The 18,330-nt window shown below is 45.1% G+C and overlaps 1 protein-coding gene across 1 annotated transcript in view; it reads left to right on the forward strand.

The window, feature by feature from the left end:
• The window catches only part of NFXL1 (nuclear transcription factor, X-box binding like 1), a 716,350-nt gene that overhangs the window by 488,241 nt on the left and 209,779 nt on the right, over window positions 1-18,330 (forward strand). Inside the window, exon 17 of the mRNA XM_085642145.1 lies at window positions 10,221-10,361. Within this exon, the coding sequence (XP_085498271.1) occupies window positions 10,221-10,361 (141 nt within the window). The remainder of the gene's footprint in view (window positions 1-10,220; window positions 10,362-18,330) is intronic.

Genomic DNA, 18,330 nt, shown 5'->3' on the forward strand with positions numbered 1-18,330 from the left:
GCCAGGTACTCTCGAATTTTAATACTCGATTCTTCACCTGGGGCAAGGAATTTTCAACTAATTTTGTCACAAACAGATGTGGGTATGACTCGCTACTTGCTTTTATACCACTATTTATACCAAAACATTTTTCGAATCGGGCATAGAAATCACTAGTGTCTTCATCTTGCTTTTGTTTACAGGCTGAGATTGCACCCCAGTCTTCCTTTTTCGTGGTTAATAAACGTGGCAGTACCTGTACTAGTAAACCTGGTAGTGCTTTAGTTTTATCCCCAAGCCCCGAACCTGGACCTCGGGCCCTTTCTTCATTTTCTAATGCTGTCCAGTCTATCTTTTGGTCTCCTACCTCCCACTCTTTTTCCTTGAGTTTTTCATAAATGCCAGCAGGCATTAATACCTTTAATATTGTCATAATGTCGGGATAGGTATACTCTCCCATGAGTAACATGTCTTTAATTTCTCGGTGAAAACCCGCTGGGTCTTTGTCATGACTGGGTACCACTTTCTTCATTTCTAACAATTCTATTTTCGATATGGGCGTATATACATATACACGTTTAAACTGATTGTCCTCGCCCTTTATTGGGTGTACTTCTCGTAAGGGATTCTGTCTGTCCATGTAATACGTCGTTCTTTCCTTGATGGGCAGTGAGACATGTTCTGGGCATACAAAAAGAATGTACTGCTTTCTTGATTCTAGTATTTCTCTAATTAACTTAGTACCTGAACCTCTCCATCTATTCGTGAGTAATTCAGTCAATATATCAGGTAACGGACCAGGATCGGAATGTTGACTTTGATAAAGTATAAGAAGTTGTTGAATCATATAAATCCCAGCTAAACGCTGTTCATCTGGGGTGAGGTTCAAAAATGTGTGTGCTACTGTATCATCACCATATTTTCCGGGACTGTCAGCCCAATGAACGGCTGACCTGGCTAATTCTTGTTCATCCATAGAATCGAGTAAATGATAACCCCTTCGTTCTCGGAGTAATTTGTCAGCGGCTTGGAACGAATGCTCGGGGGACCTTAGATTTATTGTAGGTGTTTGGAAATTCCTGTTATTATCTGGACATATCGGACGTATCGGGTCAGTGAAACATCTAGTACTTTTACAAGATCTTCCTCTACCTACATAGGCTATGGTTTCTGACTGTCCTGTGGGCAGTCCTAATCCTTCCTCCTCCTCATCTTGTTCAAACTGGTCTACCGCTAATCTCTCTTCGTGTAGGCGTTCTATTTCTTTACGGATCTTTCGGCACATGGCTATTATACATTTTTGCCTATCATGTCTCCCCTCTGATATATTCTGGCTCCATCTGGTAAGGGTTTGCATTATTTCCGGATCTACCCCCGGTCGGTCTTGATTTCTGATTACACAATTTATGAGGAAACGTAACAGTTCCCCCTGTATCTCCACTTTCTGGTATTCCATAGCTCTGTTAATACATTCAGAATCTCGCCCTGTTTGGACAAAATGATATATATCATCTAGATGCATAGTCATTCCTGGTAGCTTTCCTAAATACACCGCAGCTCGTCTGATACGTAGTGATGCCATGATCATTTCGTCCTCTTTTCCGGGCACAGGGTCATATCTACAATCTACAAGAAGTTCCTTAAGCGTGCGGGAATTTATGAGTTTGGGGGTACGTGGATGTGCTGATTCTTGAAAAGTAAGTTTATTTATTCTGGGTGGCGTAGAAAAAATGTTGGTAGCACCTCCGGTAGCCCCGTCTGGGGTATCGGGCGTGAAAGGATTCGTTGAACGCGATACAGCAACTATAGGTGTGGGCACAGCTGTAGAAGCAGCTGTAGGAACAGACGTGGAAACAGATGTGCTTGCCGGAACTGGTGTCAGGATTTGATGCTGTAGGGATACAGATACAGGGTCTTGGCGTTGAACCTCCCCGGCAGACGGTCTATGTGGGGCGGGGTTAGCATACTCGGGAGCTGCTTCATCTAAATATGAGGAAAGAAAAACATCTTCTGCTGTTCTAGGATGCCCTTTAGGATGCATTTTTATTGGGAACAATGGGGGTGGCAAGTCTTTTGGTATCTCCGGAGTAGCCTTAGGTAATCCCTCGGCCAGAAGGGGATACATACCATTCATAAGGGCATTTCTTTGTCTGTCTACTTGTTCTGATGTCACTCGTGTACCTTCTTCAATTAATAGATTTTCTCGGACTTTATTTGAATTTTCCTTACTCTTCTCTTCCTGTGTACGTGCTTTTTCTGTACGTCTATACGATTCTTTACGCCATAATTCAATGGCGTCTTTCTGTGATTGTCTAGCTTTCTTTTTCCATAATTCTTCCTCTACTTTCACGATGCAATCTGCATCCCAGGTCCCAGCTGCGGGCCACCTCTGACTTTCTGGTAATTCCTTAGTGTAGTCTACCCATAGATCAAGAAATAATATGGCGTCTAGGCCATGTTTATGATACATGAAGTACCCTGGAGTGTCCCTAGGAGGAATGGGAACAGCTTCTTCGAGTACCCCTTTTCTAGTTGTGATCTGTCTTAGTTTCGAAAAGAGCGGCATACTGAGAACTGATCTGATACTTGGTCTTGAACAAACTTAATACAATAAACACAATAATGAACAGTCATTCACACCACAATATGCAGGACGTATTAACACATTTAACATTTGACGTTTTAAATGAGCAACAATGATGATGACGATCTAAGAAAACTTTATCACAAGACATAATCCTCGGCATTTTAACTGAATTATTCTGAATTTATATACTTGATATACTAGATATACTGCTAAACAGTATAGATACACCGCTAAAACAGTGCAGACCGGATTTGTGTACCCAAACCCGTCTGGACCGGCACAACTTATGTGCACGCCAGAACGCCTCCCCAGTAATGGTACTCACCGGGTAGCTCGGAACGGAAGGCCTCGGAACGGAACTGAACTGAACTGGACTGGACTCGACTCGAAAACTTCGGAAACTTCGGAACATCGGAAACCTCGGAACTTCGGAACTTCGGAACTTGGTGGGCCTCTGTATACCTCGGATCTTGCTCTCTCAGCTAGGCTCTGGTCGGGATACTTCGCACTTCTCACCGCCTCGTCTGGGTGTTGATCGCAGCCTCAGTCGCCCCCGCTTGACCGGAGGGAGATACAGGAAATCCTGCTGGTACGCGTTGTTGTCCGTCCAGCTGTGGCAGGAGACCGGGCCTGCAACGCACCGCCGGCGCGTGAGATGAGAAAGTGTCCCTGTTCGGGCGCCATTCATGTGGTAAATAATTTAATTACCGGGACTTAATTTGATACAGAAAAATAATAAATATAGCTCAGTAAAATAAGAGGCAAAATCCGTGACATTAGAGGTTCGGAATGGGCTTTATTCCAATGGACGATTCGAATCGTTGATTCCAGGTTCCATCACCACGGAGGTTCAGGAAGTGAAGTACATACTTTATTGATAAGTAATTACTTTTATACAATAGGCATTACAGTGAAGCAAATGCAGGAGGCGTAACAATTCATAATAGGGATAAAACATACATGCGTAGCCAAAGTGGGCGTAACTGGGTGTAACTAAAGAACGTCATCAGGTATGATGTCATAATAGGGTGGTTCCATGAAAGAATTTCGCAATGTCAGCAGAAATACTTGGCAGAAATGCGCGCGCAGCAGCATGACGTATGATTGACGTGCGACTAGGGGGTGAAGGGGATTTGACATTTAACTCTACATGTGGCGACAGATGTCTGGAGGGTCAAGTCAACCTTATCCCAAATCATATCTAACATCCTATGTTTAAAGAACTATGTTATCCAAAAGAGAGGTCTCTTAGAGTAGAATCTTATTCTATACTGACTATACTGACTGTTAGTGCGTGTACAAGCGTCTAAGTGTCTACACTAGATGCGAGGGCAAAAGTCTTCCATAATAATAGGGCTATGAATTACTTGCATAAAGACAGAGAAGCCGGGCCTTTGCTCGGTAGCTGGAAGACTGTTTACTTAAACTACTAGACAGGAATGCATTGGGCAGGGAGCGGAGCAGATAATTTCGAAGGTGAAATACAGTTTTTTGGCAGGCAGCAAGCTGATGTCAGGCACCGTGAGCCGCGCAGAGAATGAGGACAAAGTTCATGGATACAGATGCAGGCTCAGACTGGAGCTCTCAGAGGCAGAAGGCAGGAAAAGCTTGATGGCAGAATCAGGGCCTACTCGCCTGAACTGTAAAATGGCATAAGTGAACCATATAAAGCCGGTGGCCTTTCGTACTTAGGAATGGAATATCCGGCCCATTCATGGCGGATCTGAAAGAGGACATGTTAACGGTGGACGCACATGTATTTGCGTCTTCATAACTGGAACTGGAGGGAACATACATGTACTTGTGATTTATACATGGAACCGTTGGGGTCCAAGATAGGGGACATAACTGATCAGAAAAATCCATATTTCCACAGGAGTGGCCAGCAAGTGGGATGTCCCGACGAGACAGCCACCAATGCAGTTCCCCCTCCTCTAATCCCCATCAGAATGAACGACAGAATTAATAAGAAGCGGTGAGATATGGTGCTGGCGGAGGTGGGGCGCATTAAGGCAAATCGCTGCTTGAATCGGCCATTGACTGTGGCCTGCGTCCTACCAGGATCCCGTGTCCTGTCGGCGACCTGGAGACACTCTGCGGCGTGCTCACTCCGGGTCGGAAGCTATGAACTGTGCTCGTTGAGGGGATTAATGCAGATGCTTTCCCTTGACTGCTGCAAGTAGTCACGAGTACCGAGCCACCCTCTGACTTTGGGGGCAGTGACTGTACATTGAGGCGCCAAGCGCTGGACATGAGGCGACCCGAGCATTGACAATGCAGGATTTGGCTGCTGTTGGGTGCTGAGGCAGGCCGGGACTGGATGGGTCAGAATTCATTGCAAGAGGGCAGAGGTTACTTGGAAATTCGGTGGCAATGTAGTATAGCACGCCATATTAACGCATCCCTTGCGTGCTGTGTGGCACTGACGGCCGCCAATTGAGCCCGGCCAGGCAGCTGAGTATGGGATAGGTCTGACTGACTTGTGACCTAAATGGAGGAGTGGAAACTGCCACCGCCAGCTAGAGGGCCAGGGTGAGTGCTGCGAGGCCTGGACGCTGCCTGGAGCTTCGCTGTTGAGTTAACAGCCCCGGTTTACCCATGACAGTGAGTGGCTGCGGGCGGCGAGCTATTTTTGGATGGCAATTCTTGGAGCATAGATGCACTAAGCTGTCCCCGTGTGGTAGGCGGAAGTGGCCGGTGCTAGGCTGGTGTGGTTTGCCTACTCATAAGCAGGGGTGGGCGGAATTTGCGTATTCGCACTACGCAAAGCTCCGCAAAACTGTAAAAAATCTCCGTGGTCACGCAGAGTTGCGCGAACACGTGGAATTGCTTGTTCCGACCGTTCGCGATGCTTTTTTCCTTTTCGCGAACGCTGTTTGCGTGCTGGGGGAAATATCTTGCGAACACGCATTTTGAAAGCGCAAACAAGAAAAAAACTCTGCAGAGCTGCGGATGGTCCAATTTTTGGCAATTCTGCGTTCTCCGCGGAACACGAAATTACCCAAATTCCATGAGCGGAATGGAATTTACTGCCCAGGCCTACTCATAAGGGCCTACTACCCGCGCTAAACTCTGTCTTTGCAGGCCTAGCTGCGACCCCTACCTATGGAAACCAGCAACTGCTCAGAAAGAACCGATGCAAGTCCTTCAGGCCTAGTCCTCCATAAAACTAGTTCATCGGCTGCGGGATCCTTACTGACGTGCTCTTGCCCTCACCCCGTTCCCCCCCCCCCCCCCCCCCCCCATTCCCTGAGGCACTGAAGGTAAACATGCTGCGGGAGGGGGAGTTGCCGGCGATAGGGAAAAACACTATGGGACCGATTCACAGAACTAATGTAAGACAAACTCCTAAACTTACTACCATTTACTCATTTTGGTATTCATAGAAGGCACTTACTTACTTAAGGTGGTGATCACTACTCGAGGTTGGTGAATACCTCCCCCTCTGCCGGAGCTTGTCGTGCAGCCCATGCCAGATAGTGCTGCCTTAATCCTGGCCATATAGTCTTCCCGGGAGATGCTGAAGGGAAGTGTTAGTTAAGTACGTTCAGATCACTCTGTTCCGGCAGGACTTTTGTAACGTGGATTAAAGGATCTCCTCTGCGAAGTCAAGGATATCGGAACTGGGGGACACAGTTGCTACTGTCTGTAAGGATGTGACTGAAGCCCAAACTAACCACCAAAGGAGTGCTGTGGCGATTGGAAGGTGAGGAAATTTGCGCCTGATGCAATAATCTCTGCTTTGAGGGATGTCTGAGGGAATTGAGTGTCCCCTAGAGCGCAATTCCTAGACAACTGGCTACGCCGCATTATCCCTCAGGACAATTTTTCCTCCTGGGCCATTGAGAGGGCACACCTTGTGCTGGGGAGTCGTCCCCCTCCACTCCCCTCCCACCCTCCACCTACTAAGGAGGGCCACTTACCTTAGCCAAGACTGTTTGCGAAAATTCTATAAGGTGTGGGGCAAATGGGTTGCACATTATTCCCTGGAGGAACTAGTAAACATTGGGGAGCAAGACTGAGATGGTGCTGGGTGGAAGTCACTGCGTTCCTGCCTGACTTTACTGCTGTTCACTGTTCGATAATGTTTCTTTAACCAGCAACCCTGAATGAACTGCTGTTGGATAGTGGTGTAGGGGGTTGTATATTACAATTGTTGTTCGCATGCAATTAATGGAAATGCCCTGCACAACTGTAGTTTCTTTGCTAATGCTGTGCTATCAATGAAAATTACAATAAAATATTTCCCAAAAAAACAAAATTTGCAAGTGGGCCATTCCACAAGTTATTTTAACTCCTTCTTTAAATAAATCTTAGCCAGAACACCAGTCAGAATTATTAGTTGATAATTAAAGTGGTTAACAGCTAGGTCTCTGTTTTTTTAAATAGGTTTGACTTTCGCACCTCTCCAGCAAGCAATATGGGAAATATTTCTTATTATCTACTCAAGTTTGGTTTGGTAAAATTTTCATCCTTGTGCTCTCTCCTCTAAACATGGTAATATTGGCTTATGCCCAATTGCCATATTTAATTTACTTACAAGTCCCTAGTAAGGTGATACTACATGTACCCAGGGCCTGTAAATTAAATGCTTCCAGTGGGTATGCAGCACTGGTTGTGTCACCATCTTAAGTAGCCCTTTAAATATGTCTCAGGCCTGCCATTGCAGAGCCTGCGTGTGCTGTCTAAACTGCCATTCAACCTGGCAACATAAACTTTTTGCCAGGCCCAAACCTTCCTTTTTAACACATATAAGTCACCTCTAGGGTAGGCCCTGTACAGCTTATGAGGCAGGGTGTCCTGTATTTAAAAAGCAGGGCATGTACTTCCAAGTTTCACATGTTCTGGTTGTGAAAAACTCTTACATTCATTTTTCACTACAGTAAGGTCTATATCTCCCATAGGATAACATTAGAATTACATTATTCATTTTTATAAGCGTAATTCCAAATAGGAAGATATACTTTGTTTGAATTTGGTGTCTCTGGAATCCTAATTTAAAATCCTAACTTATGGTCAAGTCAGATTTTAAATAACAATTTTGAGAATGTCACTTTTAGAAAGTTGGCATTTTATTGCCTTAGCCATTTGTCTCTGGTTACATGACTAGGTGTAGTTGGGAGTGGGGCTTTGTGTATTCCTCCTAGACAGCCACAAACAGTGGGAGCTTATGGGCCATCTCTGGGAGGATGGTAGAAAGGAGCTGGGCCCATCTTCACATCTGAATAGGCTGTGTCCTGTCCCCTCAAAATGGGCTGCATACCCCTTCTGGCTGGTCAGGAATCTGGGCAGGGAAGGCAGAACATCAGGGTACTTCAAAGGCATGTCTTTAGAAGTCCTCCCTCCTTAAAGGCACCACTGGGTATAAATACTGGTCCTAAGACATCACCACTTCGGTACACTTCTGTACCTGTGGATACTCTGCGAGGAAGAAGGACTGCTGTGCTGCTGAAGGATTGCCACTTTGCTCGACTGCCCTCTGCTGGACTCCTGTTCTGCTGAGCTAATCTGCTGCCCTCGTGCCTGGGTGAGAAGGGCTGTACCTGCATCCCTTGAACCCAGACCCAGAGTGACTCCAAGTCTAGTTGACTGACCCCATCTGAAGTCTGAGAAACATAACAGACTTCAACAACCCTCCTTCTGCACTTGCACCTGTACTCTGTTATCTGCAAGTCTTCCCTACTAAGCATTGCACACTAATGTGTTGACACAGCTGCATGGATTGGACCCTTCGTAAAAGACTCGCATCACCACAGCACCCGAATCTTGGAACCAGCTCATCGCCTTCGGAACCGTCGCTGCGCTCCTCTTTCCCAAGTGTATATCCTTGCATCGCCCGTCGAGAGCAGACACAAAGACGAAACTCGGCATTGCAGCTTCTCCGCTCATCGGAATAGATGCATCGTCTCAACTGCCCATCGCATCCCTGACCACAGAGGTCACTTCGCAAGCCCCCTTGATCGGATCCTCGACGTTGACACAACAGGATCTCGCACCGCAGCCTCTTCACATGTCTTAACCTACTCATTGCCTCGGGTGCGCAACGCATCATTGAACGGGTTCCATGCTCGCCTCTGCAAACTAGGATTAATATTACTTTTGTTCAGCAGGCCTAACTGGGTCCCTGTAGCCGGGCCATGCTCCATTACGGTCAGCCTGAACTGTTAACTTTGTCCCGGTCCGGTGCAACCAGATATCCACCGTTGGCTCTTTATGCTTTTAGGCGCTATTTTATTTGAAAACTTTTAAATTCAATATATCCGGTTCTGCTAATTGGATTTATGGTCGTTCTGGTCTTCTTATATTTATTAAATTCAGATCTATTATTCTACCATGGTGTGGGATCTTTTTGTGTGGTGTTTCCACTGTTTTACTGTTTGAAGTGTTGCACAAATTCTTTACGCATTGCCTCTCAGTTAAGCCCCACTGATCTGTGCCAAGCTACCAGAGGGTGAGCACAGGCTAATTTGGGTTAGCTTGTCACTCACCCTGACTAGAACTGTGGTTGCTGCTTGACCAGGGCTCACACCCAAGTCAACCACTAACCACATTTCTAACAGAGATGAACTAGCAAAGAGTGAGAAGGGATTAACAGACATTGAAAAGGTGGTCTAAGAAATTAAAGCAGGTAGGCTTAGAGGGAGAAGAATACCGATGCGAAATGCATGATTAAAGATCATAGGAGATGCATTAGAAAGAGGTAAAGACATGGAAGACAGCAGAAAGACAAAATAGAGTGGCAGAGGAGCTTTAGTGTTCTGTTAAAGAAGCAAATTTAGATAGTAAAGATTAAGGGAAATCTTCAACATTTGTGGTTAATTGTACATTGGTGTGATATGCATTTGATCTTGTCTACTGAGGCTTGCAAGGGCAGATGGTAGGTTGATGATACATAGGAGAAGGATGGAGATGCAAGCTGTAGAAAAACGTTTTGCAAGATGCATAAGACAGAAGTAGTAAGTGTATGGTCTAATGTGGGAAGAGAGCCACTAGAGAATCAAATTGCAAACCATGAGTGGATTAATTAGAGTTGTGATTTAGGTACTGGTATGGATGCATTTAAAAGATCCTGGGCAATAACAATCCAAAAGATGCATTGAAAGGAGATAGAATGTGTGTGTAGTTTGCAGCACAGAACATTTCCATGCCTGCAGCACACTGTGGAACGGCACAGCAATACAGATGTAGGCAGAGATAACAAAAGGGGGGTCATCATCGTTAAGGACACCCGTGCAATATGCAGTCTGGTGGCTTTGTTGCTGGGTTGCGACCCATCCCCTTTCAGCTATTTGATGATACCACTGTTCCCTGGAAATATGGAAGGGAAAGACAAGGAATTAGATTTAGCGTGTCATTGAATAAGGGGTATTAACACAGAGAGACAAAAAGGGGAATTCTATGAATTTGAATATTATGTTGGTGTGTAATGGTAGCTAAACAGAGGAAATCTAAAAAAATTCACTCACAAAAGTTTTTAAAAAAAATGATTTTTCCAATATTTTACTTTCACTTGTCCCCTCGGGAACCAATTCCAAATAGGATTTACACTGTTTATTCAGGGGGAAAATACAATATTACTGTTAAATGTATTTATATCAAGGTTTTGTGTGCTTGACTGTCGTCGCCAATATTTCTTTTCACCTTCATTTTTCAGGTGAGCCCATTGGACTGTCATCTGGTTGGCCCTTTCTCATGTAAGAGACCGTGCGGACGGTTGTTAGATTGTGAAAATCACACTTGCATGAAGGAATGCCACCGAGTCACTGAGGTTGATGATCGTAGTGGGCCAAAAAAGGTATGGCTGCCTTGAGCAGAACAGCTTATTGTGGTTTTTGTTGTTCGTTTTAAATATAAAGCCAACAGTATAGCAGTACATTATTTCTAGAACTGTCAACAAATTCTTACATTTTTATTTTTCATGACATCTCTGAATTTTGGATAGTTATTTCAAACATAATTCATGCGTTTTTGTTGGCTTTTGAACTTTGGGTTAGGCCTGTGTGCGGATTCGTGAAAGGGAAGGCAATTACTGTTCTAAGGGATACAAGCTTTCGGCATACACTGAGAGGACTTATTTTTCTGTAAACCAAATCAATTAACTATTCATTTTCAACTGAGAATAATCTGTATTAGTGTCTGGATATAAAGTTAACTGAAGAAAATTATTTTTGACTCCTTTATATAGGGGTACATTTATGCATCATTTTGAGCAATGCCATTTTCTTGGTTATAAATACACTCAGGGATTTAAAAAGTATAATTTTGAGCCATTGATTTATGTAGTCAAGTAATATCAAGAGAGGTGAGGTAAATCAAAATGTCTATTTTCCTGAAGTTTATAAGAATATTGAGTTGCTGTTCAAGCTTCTGGACAATTTTGAAATTCTCTTTTATCAGGCTGTAAAAGGTATGCTCATGCATGTATTCAGTGTCAAGTTAAGGAAATGATATCGAGTGGTAACGAAATTGGTGGTGGAGCTAAAGTAGGAGGGCAACCAATGATAAAACAATCACTGAAAACATCATTGACTGGTTCTAGAAGTGGAGATAGAGGAACGCAGTTGTACAGCATTTGGGATGCTAATAGAGCGCTGAGAGAGGTGGCAATTGAAAAATCATTTAAACTGCATTTAGTAATAAATGTGGCTTTATAGGGAGGGAAGTCCCCTCTTGAAATTAGACGTTTTATAAATTGATTGGAGTGGCTGGAATCTAGAGTTAAGAGTCCTGAATCTAATAATGAACAATGGAAAAATCTTACATTTTCAATGAAGCACAAATTTGGATTGAGTCAAGGACACAATCAACTCGGTCTGTCGGGGACTCAAAAGCGGAAAAGGATAGGGCATGCCCGTCAGTCTTCTGTTCGCTCCATGCTGCTGTTCCTTCCATGCTTGCAGTTTGACTATAGACCATTGGTATACAGTTAATTCATTAGTTTGCCGGCAAACCTACCTGCATTTGTTAGTGATCACAAGAGGGCACAGCTTTGTCGATGGGAGATAGTACTGCAGTGACCTGAGATGGCGGCCCCAGTGCCAGATATTCTCACCTGTTGATCCCCCTTGTTAGCACTTTCCAAGAGTTATCATGTGTATCCCTTCACCTGAAGGCTGATGCGGGAGTATTTTTGACTTGCTGTCAGCTGGATGAATTGCCATTCCACTAGATGTCTTGCCGAATCTGTAGGATATACAAGTGTAGCAAACACAACATAAACTTTGTGTTAGGTATGCCACTCTTGTGGAAACGGTTTCAGTTTGAATGTTGACGTAACTTCCTTGCACAGTAAACATGCATGTTTTATGCATTTATTTATAGTATATATAAAGCATGAGCTTAGCCACAAGGCAGTGGAGAATTTTACAAGTGACCAGCAAACAGGAAGAATTACAAAATCAACAGACATGAGATGGAAATTAAATTCAGTTGGGAAAGTGTTGTCTGAATAAATGTTTTTAAATATTTGTTAAAAACAAAAGGTTTGGGATTTATCCTTATGTAGTCTGGAATAGAGTTGTACAGTCTAGGCTAAGACTGAGAATGCCTGTTTCATTGTTTTGTTAAGCATTTTCCAGAAAAAGGCTATTTCTGCTGCGTGGTTTTAGGTTTCCTCACATGAGGTTAAGTTTATTGTTCAGGTTTAGCGGCAGGACATTGTAGATTGCTTAATGTGTGATGTTTGCAGTCATGAAGTCGACTGTAGCTCCCAGTGATAACCAGCAAGGGTACTATAGGATGGGGCAATATGATCAGATTTTCTTCGCTTATGTTAGTAATCATGCACCTGAGTGTGTGGTATATCTCAAATAGGAGGGTAGGTTTGGGGAAGCCAACTAAGATGGCATTTCTCCCATCTACGTGACTGAGCTCGAGAGTTTGTTCTCCGGATTTGAAGTCAGTAGGGGAGATGGTCGGTTTTAGTTTTCTGACCAGATGGAGTTGATAGGATACTGGTTTCCTTAGTTTGATGATGTAGTCGCTCAGGATGAAGTGTTTATCTGCGATGTAGCCAAGCAACTAAGAACCAGGGATGGGTAGATGGCTAAAGGAGTGAGGGCGGTCCACCAATTCTGGATATGGGTAGGACTGTCAGTCAGAATAGCAGAAGGATTGTTTTTGTGAGTTCACTTTTAATGAGTAATTGCATCCAGTTTGGTAGATTACAGAAGAATGATTTCAGGGTCCTTATGTATGACAGTTGAAACTGTCAAAGCTATTTCTGTCTGTCTGCATATTGATGAATGGAGATATTCTGGACTAGTGAATAAATACTTATGAAAGCACTGCCTTTAACTAAAAATCAGTAAGGCGTGATTATTATATCCTATTCTTGTGGTATTGCTTGCTTGTGGTGTTCTGCTTTGTTACTGCGCATATTACTGTTATTATCATAAGGCTGTTAAGCTGATCTCCTTATATTGTTCTGCAACCACATTACTTCTTTTGCCTTGAGAAGGCTGAAAGGAAGGTTATAGGAGAGCTTCTCCCCAGCATTCCCTCGCCAGGTGCATTATCGTTTCACCAACTTGCAGGAAACTGCTATAATTAACAAATCCTTGATTGCCGACATACCTTGAGGTCCTATTACCAGCCAGTAAAAAACATCTCTATGATGTTTTTGAAAACTGCCTTAAGAATCAGTTTGCAGAAGTACTAACCCTCTCCATTCTCAGAAACCATGGAAGTCCTGTCTAAGGTCGTTATTGAGAAGCAGCAAGTTGCTAACCTCAGCCCATGTCTTAGATTTCCGGGTGCTGCTGGGACGTAACACCTGTGAAGTATGTATGGTACAAACCAAGTGGACAAAACATTACATCCCTTCTAAACTAAATTTAGCTGATAGGCAAGTGGAGTGAAAGTGGGAGGATGCATGCAGACACCAACCGCAGAGCACCATGCTATAAGAAAACTACCACAGCCCCTCATGATGCTGCTCTGGGTAGAAGCATGTCTGAGCTATTTGCCTAAGAGTCCGATCAACCAAATCCAAGGACCAAAAGATTAATGTTCCTGCTGGGAGAATAATTGTAAAAGAGAAGAAAACAACTCTGCAGATTTTGCTTAAGCATGAGACTGTACTATTGCCAGACTGTAAATTCATTTTGTTTTTAAAAAGGGCTTGTGTTTTCCAAACAAACACAGTTCAAAGCTTCTTTCTACAGTTCCTGGTGGGGGAGATTGGGAAATATCCATATATTGCCCCTGAGCCGGTGAGGAGAACCTGAATATGAAAATATGGTCATGATGAAATGAGGATCACAGGGCAATGGCAAATTCTCAATATAATGTACCTATATGAGGCCTAAGGTGATACGTGGTCTCTTACACCTCACAGTGGTGTTCCTTCCTTTAATAAAAGCTCTCGCTTACATAAGCTCTTATGTCATTTTTCACTTTCTGGTTTAACAAAATATATTATGTACTTCTGCGGAATGGATTTTATTTAAAAAAATGTCATTAGCTTCAAAGACAATCAAAAGCACATGCTTTACTATAAGTACTATGAATCAACGTTAACCCTTTGGAGAGCACAAATCTACAAAATATGTGTGTGTGTGTGTATATATATATATATATATATATATATAGACTAATAGGTAGGTAGATGGATAGAAACGTATTATGAAATGCATTTTTATCTTGGTGTCAAATTAACATGACTTAATGTACCTATAAACCTTTTAAGGAGTCCCAGAGGAGACTAGAATTAACCCCAGATGTCATCAAAGGTCTGTGTCTGGCCCTTATTTCTGCAAAAATGCTTTTCCAAACCAACCAAATTAAATATCAATTGCATCTGCAGTACCACAGCCTGATTCACTTAAATATTCCAGTTATTCGATGGCAATAGTTTACCAGTCATCAGTCTTCTGAAGAAACTAGATATTTCTCTACCGGGCCGAGCATAGGAAACTAGTAATAGGTTCGTAATTATACTCTTCTTATATACTCCCAAGTTCTTTCCCAAGATAGTACCACTTCTGCAAAAGATAACTACCTAAAAACAATTTACAGCTCTGCGATATGTCAACAAATTAAATACATCTGTGCAGGCACCTCCAACATCAATCTCTGTCTTTTAAACACAATATAGCCAATTCTTTGAGAATATTAGGTGTGTTGATCCAATAGTAACCTTAAATCTAGACCACAAGTTATCACACTTTTTAAAGGTTTTAATCATTTCTCCTTCGCTAAAATGATCTGAAGTTGTAATTCCTAGTTTCTTGAATTCATAACCTTGAGGGGGGAGGGGTACTTCCCCCGCAAGAGCTTTGTTTTTTGTGTGTTTTTTATTTTTTCATTTAATTTCATTCACTCTTTACTGCAGTTTCCCAGATGCAACTGGTTAGCTTGAAAGGAATCATTCACAATAGAGCAAAACCAGTGCTTAATTTAAGCCGGTGGTTTCAGGTGCTCGGCCCCAGCACTTAATTGTCAACAATGGCAGTTATGAGAGCCTGCCACATGGTAGTGTTGGCTGTCTAATTTAAAGATGAGCGCAACAGTTGTTTATTAATTCAATATAAATTAAAACAGACTAATACCTGCCACCCAAGCCATCCTTATAGCTGTGGGGGCACGGAGTAGTCTGAATTATCACACTTGTAAGAGTGTCAGTCAGTCAAATTCCTTTATTGCATGATTTTAATTAAAATCATTATAATGTATATACAGAAGCTTGAATGTAAATCAAATTTTTGTCTCGTGAAAATAAAGTCTGTAAAAGTTGCTTTTACAGGCATAATAAACAGGCTCAGAAATATCGCACAAACTAATCCACATTAAATAAATACCACCAAAAAAATTGCATGTTCGTCGGCAAAGCCAAAGCTAAAGCCAGATCATTGGAGTGCAAAAATGGCAAAACTGTGCAAACTATACATATCTGAAAGAAACAGTTAATTATAGATTCCTTACCTTAAATTTACCCCCAGGCGTCATACTGGATCCTTAAAGTTTTTCGTCAGCAGTACCCCTTCGCATCGAAACGTGGCGTCGGTCGGCTCCGCGTTCGTCGTTGGCGTCGTGGTCGCCGGGATGACGTTGCGGCAGCTACTTAGAACCTGCCCTCGCGCGCTGACGTCAGTTCTTTCTTTTTCTGCGCCAGCCAGCGCAGATCCGGAGAGAGCGGTACCTCAAGTAGGGCTGGGCGTAGTTAGCGAAGTAGCACTTCGCGAAGCTACGCAAAGTGAAGTTCGCACTACGCGATCTACGCGTAGCACTTCGCGAACAGCGTAGTACCTTGTTCGCACTGTGCCAGATGTCGTTTTCAATGATTGCACAGTGCGGACAAGCAACCGGCACTGTGCAATCATTGAAAATGGCATCTTGCACAGTGCGAGCTGTAGTTTTCTGCTGCTCGAGTAGATTTTTACTCGAGCTTCAGTTTTCTCAAGGCGAACTGGTAGTTTCTCATCGCGAGCGGTCGCGAGCATACGCGACCACTCGCAATGAGAAACCTGACCTCCTCGCGTTGGGAATCTCGCCGGGAGGTTTATTTTCCATGCTCGCGATCGCTAACTTGAAGTTGCTGATCGCGAACAAGGAAAAAGTCTCGCCGGGATGTCATTTTGCTTGCTCGCGGTCGCCAACTTGACGTTGAGGACCGCGAGCAAGCAAAAAATGACCGCAGCACTACGCAACACTACGCTACGCGTGTTCGCACTGTGCTACGTGCAGTTCGCGTAGTGCGAAGTTGCGCGAACTTCGCAAACTACGCGAGCGTAGCGTAGTGCTTTGCCCAGGCTTAACATCAAGTCACTTTTTGACTGACTGTTTGTCGTTTTTGAGTCTTCGACTCCTGGTGCGCATCAGGGATGCCCAGCTTCAAGGCTTACGGTTCCTGTAGCCGACTGATGTGGGTGACAGATTCGCACCGCGTGTGCCTGGAGTGCGACCATGACCCCAATTTATGCTCTGACTGCCAGACCATGAATCTGAGGTCTTTGCAGGAGCGGTCCCGAAAGCGTCTCGAGGCCCGGCAGTCGGCTCCATGCTGTTCGAGGTCCCGGTCGCATGGGAGGTCGAGGGACCAGTCGCGGAGTCATCATCATCACTCCTCATCCAAGTCTTCTCACTCGGGGTCAGGTAAGTCGAAGCACAAGAAGAAGTCGAAGAAGCATCGGTGCTCTTTGACTTCTCCCCATCCGTCGGCCGACTCGACGAGGGATGCGGGTGGTGCCTCTCCCGCAGCTCCGCTTGCGGAGCCCGAAGGGTCCACTCCGGGCTTCCCTCCCTTCCCGGGACCTGGAGCGACCCCTGCCCAGCTTTGCCAATTTTACGAAGCGATGTATGCCATCTCTGGACAGCCCGAATCTGCTGGCGCGCCTTTGGGCCCCCCAGACTCGGCTGGGGCTCCCTGGGCCTTCAATGCCGTCGGCTCCGGCCTAGGCGCCGCAGGTTCCAGTTGGATCCGGATCGGTTCCGGTTGACGTAGTTACACCTCCCCCGGTGCCGATTCCACCGGCACCACATCCGCAGCCGGCGTCAGCTGTGTCCCCAGCAAACGTCGACCCCGGCCTCCACTTCGATGTAGAAACGGAGCTGGACCCGGCGTCGATGGGTACTTTTGTGCCTTTGTTCTACCCTGGCTTTTTTAGACCAGATTGGCAGCCAGAAAAGGGTGAGGAGGACTGGGAGGGGTCTGGGGACCCTTTAACTGACCAGTTGGGCTACGAACCGAACTGGAGAGAGGAACTGAGGGAAGCCAGTGGTCAGGATACCTCACCAGACCTTGGCATGTTGTCTCCTCCTACCATGGCTATAGAGGAGGGAGCGTGGTGTTGCATAGGGCGGACGAGGCTCTCCACCTCGAGCTACCTACTGTAGTAGTCAGGACTAACCTCCTGACAGAGGTGCTTCAACCGGCAGCGAGCTCTTTGGAGCCCCTGCTACCGTTTAATGAAGCCCTCACTGACATCCTTTTGGGCACCTGGTCCAGGCCCAACACAGGGGCTCCTGTGTATAGGATGATTGCCCAATGCCAACCCCTGGCTCCAGGCGACCCCTCTTTTCTCTCCCAACATCCCACAATTGAGAGCTCGGTAGTCCAAGCCTCCACCTCCAAAGGCGCATTCCCTAACGCACCACCTAATAGAGAATCCAAAAAACTGCACCATCTTGGGAAGAAGATGTTTTCTTCCTCCAGCTTGGGACTGCAGTCGGTAAACACTGCATGTCTGTTAGGCCGTTACACTGACGCCATGTGGGATACGGTGGCGCAAGTGCTGCCCCAGTGCCCGAAGGAGGCCCGGGCCGTACTCTCCTGTGCAGTTGCCGAAGGGAGAGATGCGGCAAAGTTTAACATCCACTGTGGGATGGATACCACCAACTCACTAGACAGGACGATTTCCACATCGGTAGCCCTTCGACGCTGCGCCTGGTTGAGGTCGACTGGTTTTTCAGGGGATGTTTAATCCACCTTTATGGGCGTGCCCTTTGATGGCCGTCGCCTATTCGGCGACAAGCCAGACAACGCGCTGGAGCGCTTTAAGGACTCTCGGGCTACGGCCAGGTCCTTGGGTCTCTCCACCATCCGCCCTGCGTAGTCTGCTTTTCACCCCTTTCGTGGCTACGGAAGGGGTGCCCCGTCATGTCCCGCACAAAGCCACAGGCCAGCGCAAGCTGTTCAGCCTCCAAACCCTCCTTGTCCGACGTTTCAGGGCCACCAATCGCCAGTGGACGGCAGGATTCGCCATCACCTTCGCCACTGGCGTACCATCACATCAGGCAGGTGGGTTTTGCAAATAGTCCGAAGG

The sequence above is a fragment of the Triturus cristatus genome, chromosome 2_2, assembly GCF_964204655.1.
Source record: "Triturus cristatus chromosome 2_2, aTriCri1.1, whole genome shotgun sequence".
In the NCBI taxonomy this organism is placed as follows: domain Eukaryota; kingdom Metazoa; phylum Chordata; class Amphibia; order Caudata; family Salamandridae; genus Triturus; species Triturus cristatus.